This window comes from Mobula birostris, chromosome 28, assembly GCF_030028105.1.
Source record: "Mobula birostris isolate sMobBir1 chromosome 28, sMobBir1.hap1, whole genome shotgun sequence".
NCBI classification, from domain to species: Eukaryota; Metazoa; Chordata; class Chondrichthyes; order Myliobatiformes; family Myliobatidae; genus Mobula; species Mobula birostris.
In genome coordinates, this window is record NC_092397.1 from 43,072,540 (window position 1) to 43,085,831 (window position 13,292).

Sequence of the window (13,292 nt, forward strand, 5' to 3'; positions counted from 1 at the left end):
TCAATCAATAAATAACAGTCTCAGAATGTGGGAAAAGACGTTTTAGGAGAAATATGACTATTGAATGGAATGACTATGGAAGGATGCAGAGGCTAAGAGGGTAGCTAGATTTCTAGACACAAAAGGCATCAATGGAAAATTGGTGCTGAGGTAAAGAATGTTCATTTTGGATGGCAGAGTATTCTCTAAGGGCCGAATGACCTCCCTTCTTGCTCTCTTTTTTCCCGTTTGTCATTTTAAATGGGATAGACTCAAACCGTACCTGCACTTCGAAAGAGCCATCTACCCCATTCCCCTGTAGGTACTACATTGACATTTACTGAACATTATCCTGGTCATGACCGCCTGTAGCAACAAGTTCCACAATTGTTATTATTTTAAAAGTAAATGAGGAAAGGCCTTCATTCTTAATCTCCAACACTGTCTCTTATGACAATTGTAAACCAATTACTTTCTGAAGATGACAGCATTTTTGTTCTTTACTTCAGGTTTTCTGCAGTATTTTGTCCTTCGCTAAATTCTACTGGCAAGGTACACAGTTTGGGATCTGCGGTTGTTGGGGTTGGTGATATCCAGAATTAACTCCTCTGCTGTCAACTCGTCCTGTGGGCAGCACTGTTTCTCTCCTTCGGCCGAGGACCGTGAAGCCAAAAGAACGAGAAGGAATAAGTCTCAGCGCAATTCAGAATCCTTTAGCTCTTTAAATGGCCTTCAGAGACAGTGTCCTTGGAACAAAGGTATGGTTTTGGGAGTGAGCAGATTGCTGGCTTCTCATTTGATCAAGGTGGCTGTTAGAGCCCAGGCTCTCACATCATCTGTTGGGAGCAGAAGCAGGCATTCACGCTTCCCTCTGCTCCCCAATGGGTGCATATCTCTAAACAGCATTACAATAAAGTGAAAAAGGCAGAATACTGTGCAAATACATGGAGGGGAAAAAAAAGACATGGGTTTTCAAAATTCCTGCGGTCATAAGGCACTGGTTCACTACACAGTATTTTTAGTCCAGCGCTTACTCCTAAACTGGACATGTTCCATGAATGTGGAAAACAGAATGCGTTTCCCCTTACGTTTTCAACAGGCACATGTTATTTGAAATAAAACACTGGTTAAAATGTTATTACATCACAGCGCTAAGCAGTATTGCATCCATATTGTACTGTCTCAGTGCTTTTATATTTGTGTGCTGTAGCACTTTTCTTATTTGCAGTTAATTTTGTAAATAACATTATTGTTTGCATTTCTGGTCAGATGCTAAATGCACTTCATTGGCTTTGTATCTGTACTCGGCACAATGACAATAAAGTTGAATCGAATCTAATCTGAAATGTCCAAGACAATTGCCCATGGTTACACTGCACGCCGCCTTGGCGCACCAACTAATCTAATTAATTATTTCATAAAATAGCATGGAATAGGCCCATCCAGCCTTTAGAGCTGCACTGGCCAACAACCCCCGACTTAATCCCATCCTAATCACAGGACAGTTTACAATGAGCAATTAACCTGTCAACCAGTATGTCTTTGGATTGCAGGAGGAGACCAGAGCACCCAGAGAAAACCCACGCGGTCACGGGGAGAACATACAAACTCCTTACAGGCAGCAGTGGGAATTGAACCCGGGTCGCCTGTACTGTAAACCGATGTGCTAACCACTATGCTACTGTGTCACCATTCTTGCATTAGTTGTGAGTATTGAATAATTACACAAAATTGATAAATTTTTGGAAACGAGATGTTGAGGAGTTTTAGTCCTTATAACAACAAATCTCGGCTATGTGTTCGTGGTATTTTGGGAGAATGTAAGAGTGTTAGCTTTTCCTAGAAATCACAAAAGTAAAAAATTGTCAGTATCTTGTTCCAGTAATAAACACATGAGAAATCCTAGCAGGAGACGATCAAAATATGTTCAAAATTGGGACCTTCATAGTCCTGTTGGTGTTACTCCACAACTATGGGAATTGCATGTTTTCTGGAGAGAAATGGCAAGTGCATCACAAAATATTTCATATAATTGTCCATCTAGGGTGACCATGGAGACAAATCCATACACGCGCACACATGCACACGAGAGAGAGAGAGAGAGAGAAATACACACACACATATATAAGTATGTTCAGTATATGTCACCATATACAACCCTGAGCTTCATGGTCATGGTAGTCTTTCTCGGGGTAAACAAGTTTAAAGGGAGAGTCTTTTTTCATAAAAGTGAAATGTGCCTTCCATAATTTCGGAGGTCTGTAAAGCTTTATGGAAAGCATTGCAGCCAGAGTTCCTTCCCTGCGTTTCAGTCACCCACTGGGAACTATTGCAGCGTAGGAGGAAATGTGATGCTATCAAGCAGACCAATCACAATTGTTGCAGTTTGCAGTCTGCATTGCCGTTTGCAGTCTGCGTTGCCGTGACACGTAGGTACATTTTGGGAGAGGTGCACGTCAGGCTAGGGCATAGGGATCCGCGTAGGCACTGCATAGGGTTCGCGGCTATGCCGTACCTATGGTGTCGATTTGACATACGAGTATAAATCAGCATTGAGTCCTGAAGAAGGGTCTCGGCCCAAAACTTCGAAAGTTTATTCATTTCCATAGATGCTGCCTGGCCTGCTGAGTTTCTCCGGCATTTTGGGTGTTGTGCCTCGACTGGTAAGCCTTCTTTACTCCCCTATCAAAGTGTCCGGCAATTTTTCAGTTCCGTGGACCCCAGGAACACTCCGTAAACCATTTCTCTTAAGGGTCCTGCCATTAGCTGTGCACTTGATTTTGATGGAAGCGAGGGTTGCCCACCATGCTCTGCAGCCTCCGTTGATCCTGCACGCTGGAGCCCCACAATACCAGACAGTGATGCAGCCAGTCAGAATGTTCTCCACTGCCCGGCGGTGGAAATTTGCGAGAGTCTTTGGTGATATACCAAAATCTCCTCGAAGCTTCTAATGAATTCCCGCTGCTGTCTGTCAGAGTTTTTACATACTGCCCATGACTGCGTGGGTTTCTTCCAGGTGCTCCGGTTTCCTCCCATAGTTCAAAGGCGTATCTATTAGTAGGTTAATTGCTTATTGTAAGTTGTCCCATGAATAGGCTAGGATTAAATCTGGAGATTGCTGGGCGGCGTGATTCAAAGGGCCAGAAGGGCCTATCCACACTGTATCTCAATAAGTAGTAAATGAAAAAACAACTTAGCAAAAAACTAATCCATGTTGGTTTGCATTTTCCTAGACTATCCTGCTGAACTTGCTGCTCTGCTCGCTGGTGTTCTACACAGTCTACTACCTGTTTGCAAGTGTCTGCTTTGGAGCATTTGGGTAAGACATATTGCCGCAGTTACAGTGGCATGCAAAAGTTTGGGCACCCCTGGTCAAAATTTCTGTTACTGTGAATAGTTAAGTGAGTAGAAGATGAACTGATCTCCAAAAGTCATAAAATTAAAGATGAAACATTCTTTTCAACATTTTAAGCAAGATTAACGTATTATTTTTGTTTTGTACAATTTTAGAGTGAAAAACAGGAAAGGAGCACCATGCAAAATTTGGGCACCCCAAGAGATTTGAGCTCTCCGATAACTTTTACCAAGGTCTCAGACCTTAATTAGCTTGTTAGGGCTGTGGCTAACAAGTCGTCATTAGGAAAGGCCAGGTGATGCAAATTTCAAAGCTTTCAAACCCTGACTCCTCAAACCTTCTCCCAACAATCAGCAGCCATGGGCTCCTCCAAGCAGCTGCCTAGCACTCTGAAAATTAAAATAAATGATGCCCACAAAGCAGTAGAAGGCTATGAGAAAATAGCAAAGCGTTTTCAGGTAGCCATTTCCTCAGTTTGTAATGTAATTAAGAAATGGCAGTTAACAGGAATGGTGGAGGTCAAGTTGAAGACTGGAAGACCAAGAAAACTTTCCAAGAGAACTGCTCATAGGATTGCTAGAAAGGCAAATCAAAATCCCTGTTTGACTGCAAAAGACCTTCAGGAAGGTTTAGCAGACTCTGGAGTGGTGGTGCACTGTTCTACTGTGCAGCAGCACCTGCACAAATATGACCTTCATGGAAGAGTCATCAGAAGAAAATCTTTCCTGCGTCCTCACCCACAAAGTTCAGGGTCAGAAGTTTGCAAAGTAATATCTAAACAAGCCTGATGCATTTTGGAAACAAGCCCTGATGAAGTTAAAATAGAACTTATTGGCTGCAATGAGAAAAGGTATGTTTGGAGGGAAAAGGGTGCAGAATTTCATGAAAAGAACACCTCTCCAACTGCTAAGCACAGGGGTGGATCAATCGTGCTTTGGACTTGTGTTGCAGCCTGTGGCACGGGGAACATTTCACTGGTAGAGGGAAGAATGAATTCAATTAAATACCAGCAAATTCTGGAAGCAAACATCACACCATCTGTAAGAAAGCTGAAGATGAAAAGAGGATGGCTTCTACAACAGGATAATGATGCTAAACACACCTGAAAATCCACAATTGACTACCACAAGCTGAAGGTTTTGCCATGTCCCTGAAAGTCCCCTGACCTAAACATCATCGAAAATCTGTGGATAGCTGGACCTCAGAAGAGCAGTGCGTGCAAGACGGCCCGAGAATCTCACAGAACTAGAAGCCTTTTGCAAGGAAGCATGGGTAAAAATCCCCCAAACAAGAATTGAAGGTCTCTCAGCTGGCTACAGAAAGTGTTTACAAACTCTGATACTTGCCAAAGGGGGTGTTACTAAGTACTGACCATACAGGGTGCCCAAACTTTTGCTTCGGGCCCTTTTCCTTTTTTGCTATTTTGAAACTGTAAAAGTGGAGAAGCTGGTAGTGTTGGTTGCGTTGCGATGGGTGGAGAAAGCTAGACAAGTCAAAGTGTTGATATGCTCAGATTCATCCTCAGTTCTAGCAAGTTTAAGGTCTTTTCACTCAAACAGTCAGCAAGGTGTACTTTATGAAGTCCTTCAGTCAGTCACAAGAATTGCAAATCAGGGAGGTCAGGTAAAATTTCTGTGGGTTCCAGCACATGTAGGGGTGAAGGGGAATGAGAGGGTGGATGAGTTGGCAAAGAGGGCGTTAAAGAAAGAAAATATAGAAATGCACATTTGTATCAGTAAAGCAGAGGTTAAGTGTGTAATCTGGGAAAAAGATCAACCAAATGTGGCAAGAAAGATGGGACAGGGAGGGGAAAGGGAGGCATTTATATCAAATACAAAAGAGTGTTGCAGGTACTGGGGTAGGTAGCGGATACAGAAGAGAGGAGACTGTGTGGACTGGGTTAAGGCTGGGGCACTGTGCATTTCCCTATTCACCAGGGAAAAAGACCTTGGCAATTGCAGGAATGACTTACAGCGGACTGAAACACTTGAGAATATATAGACATGAAGAAAGAGGATGTGCTGGAGCTTTTGAAAAGTATGAAGTTAGATAAGTCACTGGGACCAGATGAGGTATACCCTAGGCTACTGTGAGAAGCAAGTGAGGAGATTGCTGAGCCTCTTGTGATGATCTTTGCGTCATCAATAGGGACCGGAGAAGTACCGGAGGATTGGAGGGTTGCAAATGTTGTTCCCTTGTTCAAGAAAAGGAGCAGAGATAACCCAGGAGATTGTAGACAAGTGAGTCTAACTTCAGTGGTGCACAAGTTGTTGAAGAAGGTCCTGAAAGGTACGATATATGAGCATTTGGAGAGAAATAATCTGATTAGGGATAGCCTGCATGGCTTTGTCAAGGGAAGGTCGTGCCTCATGAGCCTGATTGAATTCTTTGAGGATGTAATGAAACACTTTGAAGGTAGAGTAGTGGAAGTAGTGTATATGGATTTCAGTAAGGCATTTGAATAGGTTCCCTGTGCAAGGCTCCTTCAGAAAGTAAGGAGGCATGGGATCCAAGGAGACCCTGCTTTGTGATCCAGAATTAGCTTGCCAGCAGAAGACAAAGGGTGGTCGTAGATGGTTCATATTCTGCATGGAGGTCGGTGACCAGTGGTGTTCTGCAGGGATCTGTTCTGGGACCCCTCCTCTTTGTGACTTTTACAAATGACCTGGATGAAGAAGTAGAAAGGTGGGTTAGTAAGTTTGCTAATGACACAAATGTTGGGGGTGCTGTAGGTAGTCTGGAGGGTTGTCAGAGTTTACAGTGGGACATCGATGGGATGCAGAACTGGGCTGAGAAGTGGCAGATGGAGTTCAACCCAGATAAGTGTGAAGTGGTTCAGTTTGTTAGGTCCAATTTGAAGACAGATTATAATACAAATGGTAAGACTCTTGGCAGTGTGGAGGACCTGAGAGATCTTGGGGTCTGTGTTGATAGGACACTCAAAGCTGCTGCGCGGGTTGACAGTGTTGTTAAGAAGGTGTATGGTGTATTGGCATTCACCAACCATGGGATTGAGTTCAAGAGCCGTGAGGTAATGTTACAGCTATGTAAGACCTTGGTCAGACCCACTTGGAGTACTGTGTTCAGTTCTGGTCACCTCACTACAGGAAGGATGTGGATACTATAGAGAGAGTGCATAAGAGATTTACAAGGATGTTACCTGGATTGGAGAGCGTACCTTATGAGAATAGGTTGAGTGTACTTGGCCTTTTCTGCTTGGAGCGATGGAGGATGAGAGGTGACCTGATAGAGGTCTATAAGGTGATGAGGGGCATTGATCGTGTGGAGAGCCGGAGGCTTTTTCCCAGGGATGAAATGGCTAACACAAGGGGGCATAGTTTTAAGGTGCTTGGAAATGGGCACCGAGGGGACATCAGGGGTAAGTTTTTCACACAGACTGGTGGGTGCGTGGACTGCACTGCTGGTGGTGGTGGTGGAAGCGGATATAATAGTGTCTTTTAAGATACTCTTAGATAGGTACATAGAGCCTAGACAAATAGAGGGCTACGTGGTAGGGAAATTCCAGGCAGTCTGCAGAGTAGGTTACACGATTGGCACAACATTGTGAGCCGAAGGGCCTGTAATGTGCTGCAGATTTCTGTGTTCTATGTTCTTCTTTCATTTCCATAGATGCTGCCTGACCTGCTGAGTTCCTCCAACATTTTGTGTGCATGTTTGAGAAATGGCTGATAATATTAGCACTGATAAACATAATGTGATGTGTTTTGGGAGTATTAAGGAGGCTGGGACATACACCATGGATAGTCCGATCATTGGAAGTATCGAGGAGGGATGGATCTTGGTCTGCAAGACCAAAGAGCCTTGGAAGGTGGCAGCATAGCGAGACAAAAACCATATTGAATATTGGCTTTCATTATCCGGGGCATTGAAAGCTGCTTATTCAGTTAATTAGTATGCCAAAATAGTCGTGAACATAATGATTTAGTAATTGTGCAAATGGCTCTTTAGTACACAAAAATTCCTGAAAGAAATACTAGAAAGAACAGCTAGTAAATTTAGTAATTTCACCATTAATGGCTGGGGCTTGGAAGTGAGAATGTTCTTAGTGTATTAAAAATGCTGTCCGATAGACTCAGTGGACCAACAATCTTATCCTGTCGACATTCCCTTATGCCCATATTTAAATTTAAAAAGAATTCATTCTTTGGAAAGCAAGCTCTGGGAAGGTTTGTGTAGTGGCAAAACGGATCCAAAATCAAAACAAAACAATTGCTATCAGCCTGCGACTCCACAGCGTTGTTATACTTGTGTGACACGCCACTGCTCCAAAGATTCGAATTCCTCATTCTGTTCCTTAATTAGCAATTAGCATTATTGAGTGTTATCTCAGCAATCAGCAAAGATATGACCTTCATGGTCCCAAAAATAAGCATCTATAAGTAACATATTCCCTTCGCTTTTGCCACGTCCCCACTAATGTGACGAGTTACCATATACACATAATAAATGCCCAGCACAGAATAGAGGGCTCCTACAATTTGTAATGTTTCTCTTTCATTAGCTCTTAAGAGGCTTAACGAGGTAGATGTGGACTTGTTGGAGTTCCTGACTGTCTCAAAGTAAGGGATCAATCTGAGAAAAGGTGACAAGAAATTTCTTCTCCCCAAAGTTATTTAATCATTGCAGAAACCCAGTCGCTGAACACGTTCAAGACTAGATCTGTTTTTGTTTATTATGGGAATTGGGTTTGTTCAGAACGATGGTGCTGAGGTAAAAGACCAGCCATGAAATTATTGAATGATTGAACAGGGGTGATGGGCTGAATGGTCTACGTTTGCTTCCACGTCCTATATTCATATGTTCCTGAAACTCTTTGTGCATTGCAGTCTTGATTCATTCGATGGGTTGATTCCATTCGACTTTAAAACTCCAGCTTCAACATCCAGCTCAAAGTACCTAGGTAAGAAAAATTACACAACTGATTGAAGAGTTTCAAAATTATAATATGATCAAGGTGCTGTGGAGTAGAATTATTATTTATTTTGGGCTCACTAGATGAGCAACCTGAATCCCTGCAAGTTGTAAAATGCAGAAATACATGGGTCCTTATCAGGCTGGGTTTGGATGTAACTAGAGTGGAGAGATCGGCTCTCAGTTAGATACTATTGACATTAATGAATTAGAGGAAGGAATGAAATGTAAGGTTTCCAAGTTTGCAGATGATACATACGTGGGTGGAAGAATGTGTTGTGAGGAGGACGCAGTGATTCTGCATTCTGACATAGATAGAATGATTGGCTTAGGGGATATTTGGGGTAATGCACCTCTGGAACCAAAAGGCAAGTTATTATGGAAATGGAGAGAGACTCTGTGTGAGTGAAATTCAGAGGAATCCAAGAGGTGAAGTGCCACTTAGAGCATCCCAACAAGTTGCATCTCCATCTGGTCTGGGAGCAGCAGAACATCGGACTGGTCGTCCCCTCAAAGGATTTGTGAGAATGGCCGAGAGGATCATAGGGTCTCCCTACCATTCATCGTGGACATGTATCAGGAGCACTGTGTTCACAGGGCCCTTCGTATTATTAAGGATCTCACCCATCCATCCAGCTTCCTCCTTAACTTTCTACCATCAGGTAAAAAGACAAAACCTCCAGGATGGGAAACAGTTTCTTCCCTCAGGCCATTAGGCTTCTGAAGTCGCTGCCGTATCACATTCAAAATGTCACCGGTTAAACTGTTCTGTACCTTACAATATTTAACTTGTGCACTTTACTTTGTTTAATTATACGTAATTCATCTGTAGATTTTAGCCTTACTTTGATAGGTTATTACGTGTTATGTGTGTTATGGGTACTTGGGTGCTTTACACCCTGGCCCAGAGAAATGTTGGCTCGTTTGATGGTAAACATGTAAATAGCTAAATGACAATAAACTTGACTTGAATCAGAAAAGGTTGGTATGCGGATCCAATGTGTAGTTAAGAAGGCAAGTGGCATTTTTGCATTTATTGAAAAGCAACTAGAGTTTAAAAATAGAGAGTTTAATATGAGAGGATCATAGTGTCGCCCTACCATTTACGAGTTTAGGTTTTATCATAGTTGTACAACCTATTGTTGAGACTAAACCTGGAATACTGTACACAGTTTTGGTCTACTTACCTTAAAATAAAGTAGTATTTCCAGTGGTTTACTGCTTATGCTTGTTAGTTTTCGCTGATAGTTTACAATAAATGGTTTTACAGTGGTACTTGTGATGAATCTTGTCATTAAGTTTCTTTCTTCACTCTCCTAGTGAACCTGCTGTCAATGGAATTGACATATTTCATCAGCGGTCTGCTGTTTGCAGCAATAGTTAAGGAAAGGGTTTGGGACTACTCTTTCACAGCTGCACTCAGCCATATCCTGCTGACTTCAGCAGGTAAGAACTCCAATTTAATCATATCATGAATTGGAATATGAGAGTCATTTTATATCAGCTTGAAATACCATTGATTTCCTTAGTGTCCTGGGCCACTGAGGTGGTGACCAAGAAATTCTCCATCAGTCCCTTTGTACATGCCTATGAAGTATATCTGCCAGGGTTTATGCAGAACCAGACAGAGGTGGCAACATGTGGCTTGGTGTAAAGGCTATACTTGTGCATCAAAGGTCTCGAGTAAAAAGTCAGAAAACATGAGAAGCTGGGGTTATTCTCCTTAAAGCAATGAAGGTTGAGAGTTGATTTGATAGAGATGTATGGGTCTGTCACTAGTCAGGTTAAGCAGATGGGGGTGGGGGACGTGTGAAGGGGGTTTCAAGGTCACGTGTAGAAGGAGATAGACGGAAAAACATTTCATGCAGAATACTTACAATTTTGAACTCATCAGCTGTCAGGGTGGTAAGAAACCATTTTCAAAAAGGAACTGGATAGGCAGAAAGGAAAATAATTGCCTGGAGTTTGGGTAAGGACTACGGGCTGCTCTTCTGGGTACTGGTGGTGGGTAAATGGTCGTCCTCTACTCTGTGATTTGAATGAAAAGATGAGAACGATAAGATCAACGTTTATTTACCTATTTCTGTATTCAGTAATGCTACACATTACTGTTCTTCATGGGCCTTAATTCAGAAAAAAGGGAACCCAATGAAAAATGTAATATTTAATCTTTATTATTGACAGCAAAACCCCAACTTTGTTGGAAGTAGAAGTCTGCTGCACCAAACCATCATGGCTGATGTATTATCCCTCTCAATCCCATTTATTTATTTACTCATGTCTGTGTTTGTTTGTTTGTTTATTTATTGATATACAGCGTGGAGTAGGCCTTTCCTGCCCTTCGAACCGTGCCACCCAGCAATCTCCCAATTTAATTCCAGTCTAATCACAGCTCAATTTACAATGACCAGTTAATCTACTAACCGGTACAACTTTGGACTGTGGGAGAAAACCAGAGCACCCGGAGGAAACCCACGCGGTCACCGGGGGGACATACAAACTCCTTTCAGGCAGCATCGGGAATTAAACCCAGGCTGATGTTACTGTAAAACTTTTCCTAGCCACTATGCTACCGTGCCACCCCATTCTCCTACCTTCTCCCCGTAACCCTCAACGCCCTTTCTAATCAAGAACTTATCAACCTCTGCTTTAAACAGACCCAGTGACTTGGCCTCCACAGCCATCTGTGGCAGTGAATTCCAAAGATTCACCATCCTCTGGCTAAAGAAATTCCTCCTCGTTTTGCTTGTTTTAAGAATCTTATGTCAAGGTGTGAAACACTACGAAGTCATTAAATTCGGGTTTCATTTCATTTACAGTGATGGTCGAATTTCCTTTAGTATGGCAGTGGTGGTTGGCATTGGGTGAGTCTGAGTAGATTTTCTTCAAAAATGTTATAAACATGCTGTAGATTCTTTATTCAATTCACCTCTGAATAGTTACATCAGACTCTACTGGACAATGAGCACTAAATTTCTTTTTGCAGCTTAACAGAGATACAATGCTGAAATGATGTTATCATAGTTAGTCATAGTCAGGCCCTTTGGCCTAAATTGTCTCTGCTGACCATGTTATACAGCAATCTACTCTCATCGGCTCATGTTTGGATCACAGCTCTTTAAACCTCTCCAATCCATGCACTTGATGGTTTTTAAATGTTCAATGGTTCAGTTTAATGTCAGAGAATGTATACACTATACAACTTGAAATTCTTACTCTTCACAGACTTCCACGAAACAGTACTCTAGTAATTTTATATATTGCACTATACTGCTGCAAAAAAAAACAAATTTCATGGCATATGTGAGTGGTGATAAACCTATGGGTCTCTATTGTGAACTGAGAGCGGGAAGGGGGCAGGGAGAGGAGAATCATGGTTGGGAAAAGGGGAAGGGAGAGGGAAGCACCAGAGAGACATTCTGGAATGATTAATAAACCAATTGTTTGGCATCAAATGACCTTGCCTGTTGTCTCAGGGCAGGGTGTATCTGCACCTACAGCAAACCCCCACCCCTGGCACTCCTCTGCTTCCACCTGTCCCACGGCGCTCCACGCTCACTATTCCCAACATCCTTTGCTCCTGACGGAGTTACAAACTCGCTCTCTGCTCCACATTGACAAGTACAGCACCGTGCAAAAGCCTTAGCTGTGTCTGTGTGCCTGAGACTTTTGCACTGTACTGTATCTGGCAGCTCATCCCGAGTACTTACCTTTGCACTGAGAAGCTGCCCCTGATGCCCCTTTTAAATTTCTGATGCCTGATCTTAAACCTATTCCATCTTATAAAGTATTGTAAGACTATCTGTACAGTTCGTAGACCATGGTGATAGTTATGAGTTTTAACGACTGTGATTCTTCTTTTAGGTGTCGGTTTGTTGCTGATGATTGGTGATGGACAGTTGGTTGCACATTTCGTTTGCCGGAATAACCCCAGTTCCTCTTCAGTCAATGTTTGAGAGAGAATGGAGGAAACATGGCTGCAGACATCAAGGAACTAAAGAGAGCTCTACGACTGTGTGGACTGATACCGTATCTGTATTCACTTTAGTGTAAAAAAAAGTCGCGTTTCTTCAGCGATATCATATGCTTGAAATGCGACCCTACATTTTATCAGTGAGACGCGTTATTTTGTAGCAAGAAAATTATGAAAATCAGGGAATTGAAACGAGATTAATTTTACAATTTCATTCCCCTGCGTTATTCCGATGTTTCATTGTTCCCGCTTTCCAAGGTTCTCTTGAAAAGTGATGAGTTTGGAGATAATTTTAATTTTGCCCAAACTTATGTGCAGTTGGAACGGCTTGAAAAAGTTTGCTTTGAACATGCTCTTGATAAGGATTGCTAGAACAGAATTATCTCCGGTATAAGTTGAGACCTTGTAAAATGTGCTCCAGTCAGGCCAGCTTTTGTTCAGTTTGACTGTGCCATGTTGACGTGAAAACAAACTTGTGAAACTTTTAAAAAGTGAGCACAAAAAGAATTAGTTTATTCAGATTTTCTTTTTATGTGTAGTGTATTCATAATTGTAAAGTAGAATTTAAAATACTCCCCAGAAGTGTTTACAGTATTCATGTAAAATATTAAACTTTATTTCTATTTTGATGCAGAGTTTATAGACATGTATTTTAATAATTCTAATAAACATATTACATATGTATATAATTATTTCTATTTTGTATTATTTTATTTAGCGATACTGTATAGTACGGAATGGGCCCTTCCGGCCCAACAAGTTACACCACCCAGCAACTCACCTATTCAACAGCAGCCTAATCACAGGACACTTTACAATGACCAATTAACCGATGGACCGGTACGTCTTTGGGATGTGGGAGGAAACCGGAGCACCTGGAGGAAACCCACGTGGTCCCGGAGAGAATGTACAAACTCCTTGCAGAAGGTGCTGGAATTGAACTCCCAACTCTGGAACACCCTGAACTGTGATAGCATTGTGCTAACTGCTACACCACCATGGTGCCTGCCCTTCAACCCCTCTAACTTCAAATTTTAAATAAATAAAATATTA

The 13,292-nt window shown here is 42.2% G+C and overlaps 1 protein-coding gene across 1 annotated transcript; it reads left to right on the top strand.

Moving 5' to 3' along the window:
* Nucleotides 1–493: 493 nt before the first annotated feature.
* On the top strand, nt 494–12,287 carry LOC140189260 (putative transmembrane protein 244). The gene is made up of 6 exons (XM_072245951.1): nt 494–737; nt 3,213–3,298; nt 8,182–8,255; nt 9,587–9,712; nt 11,086–11,130; nt 12,131–12,287. The coding sequence occupies exons 1-6, from the start codon at nt 705–707 to the stop codon at nt 12,220–12,222; spliced, it is 456 nt and encodes a 151-aa protein (XP_072102052.1). The 5' UTR covers nt 494–704; the 3' UTR covers nt 12,223–12,287.
* The last annotated feature ends 1,005 nt before the right edge of the window (nt 12,288–13,292 follow it).

Coding starts and splice junctions, on each gene's coding strand:
- LOC140189260 (XM_072245951.1), top strand. CDS start 705: ATGGCCTTCAGAGACAGTGTCCTTGGAACAAAG. Junction 3,299..8,181: donor GTCTGCTTTGGAGCATTTGG/GTAAGACATATT, acceptor TGTGCATTGCAG/TCTTGATTCATTCGATGGGT. Junction 9,713..11,085: donor TATCCTGCTGACTTCAGCAG/GTAAGAACTCCA, acceptor TTTCATTTACAG/TGATGGTCGAATTTCCTTTA.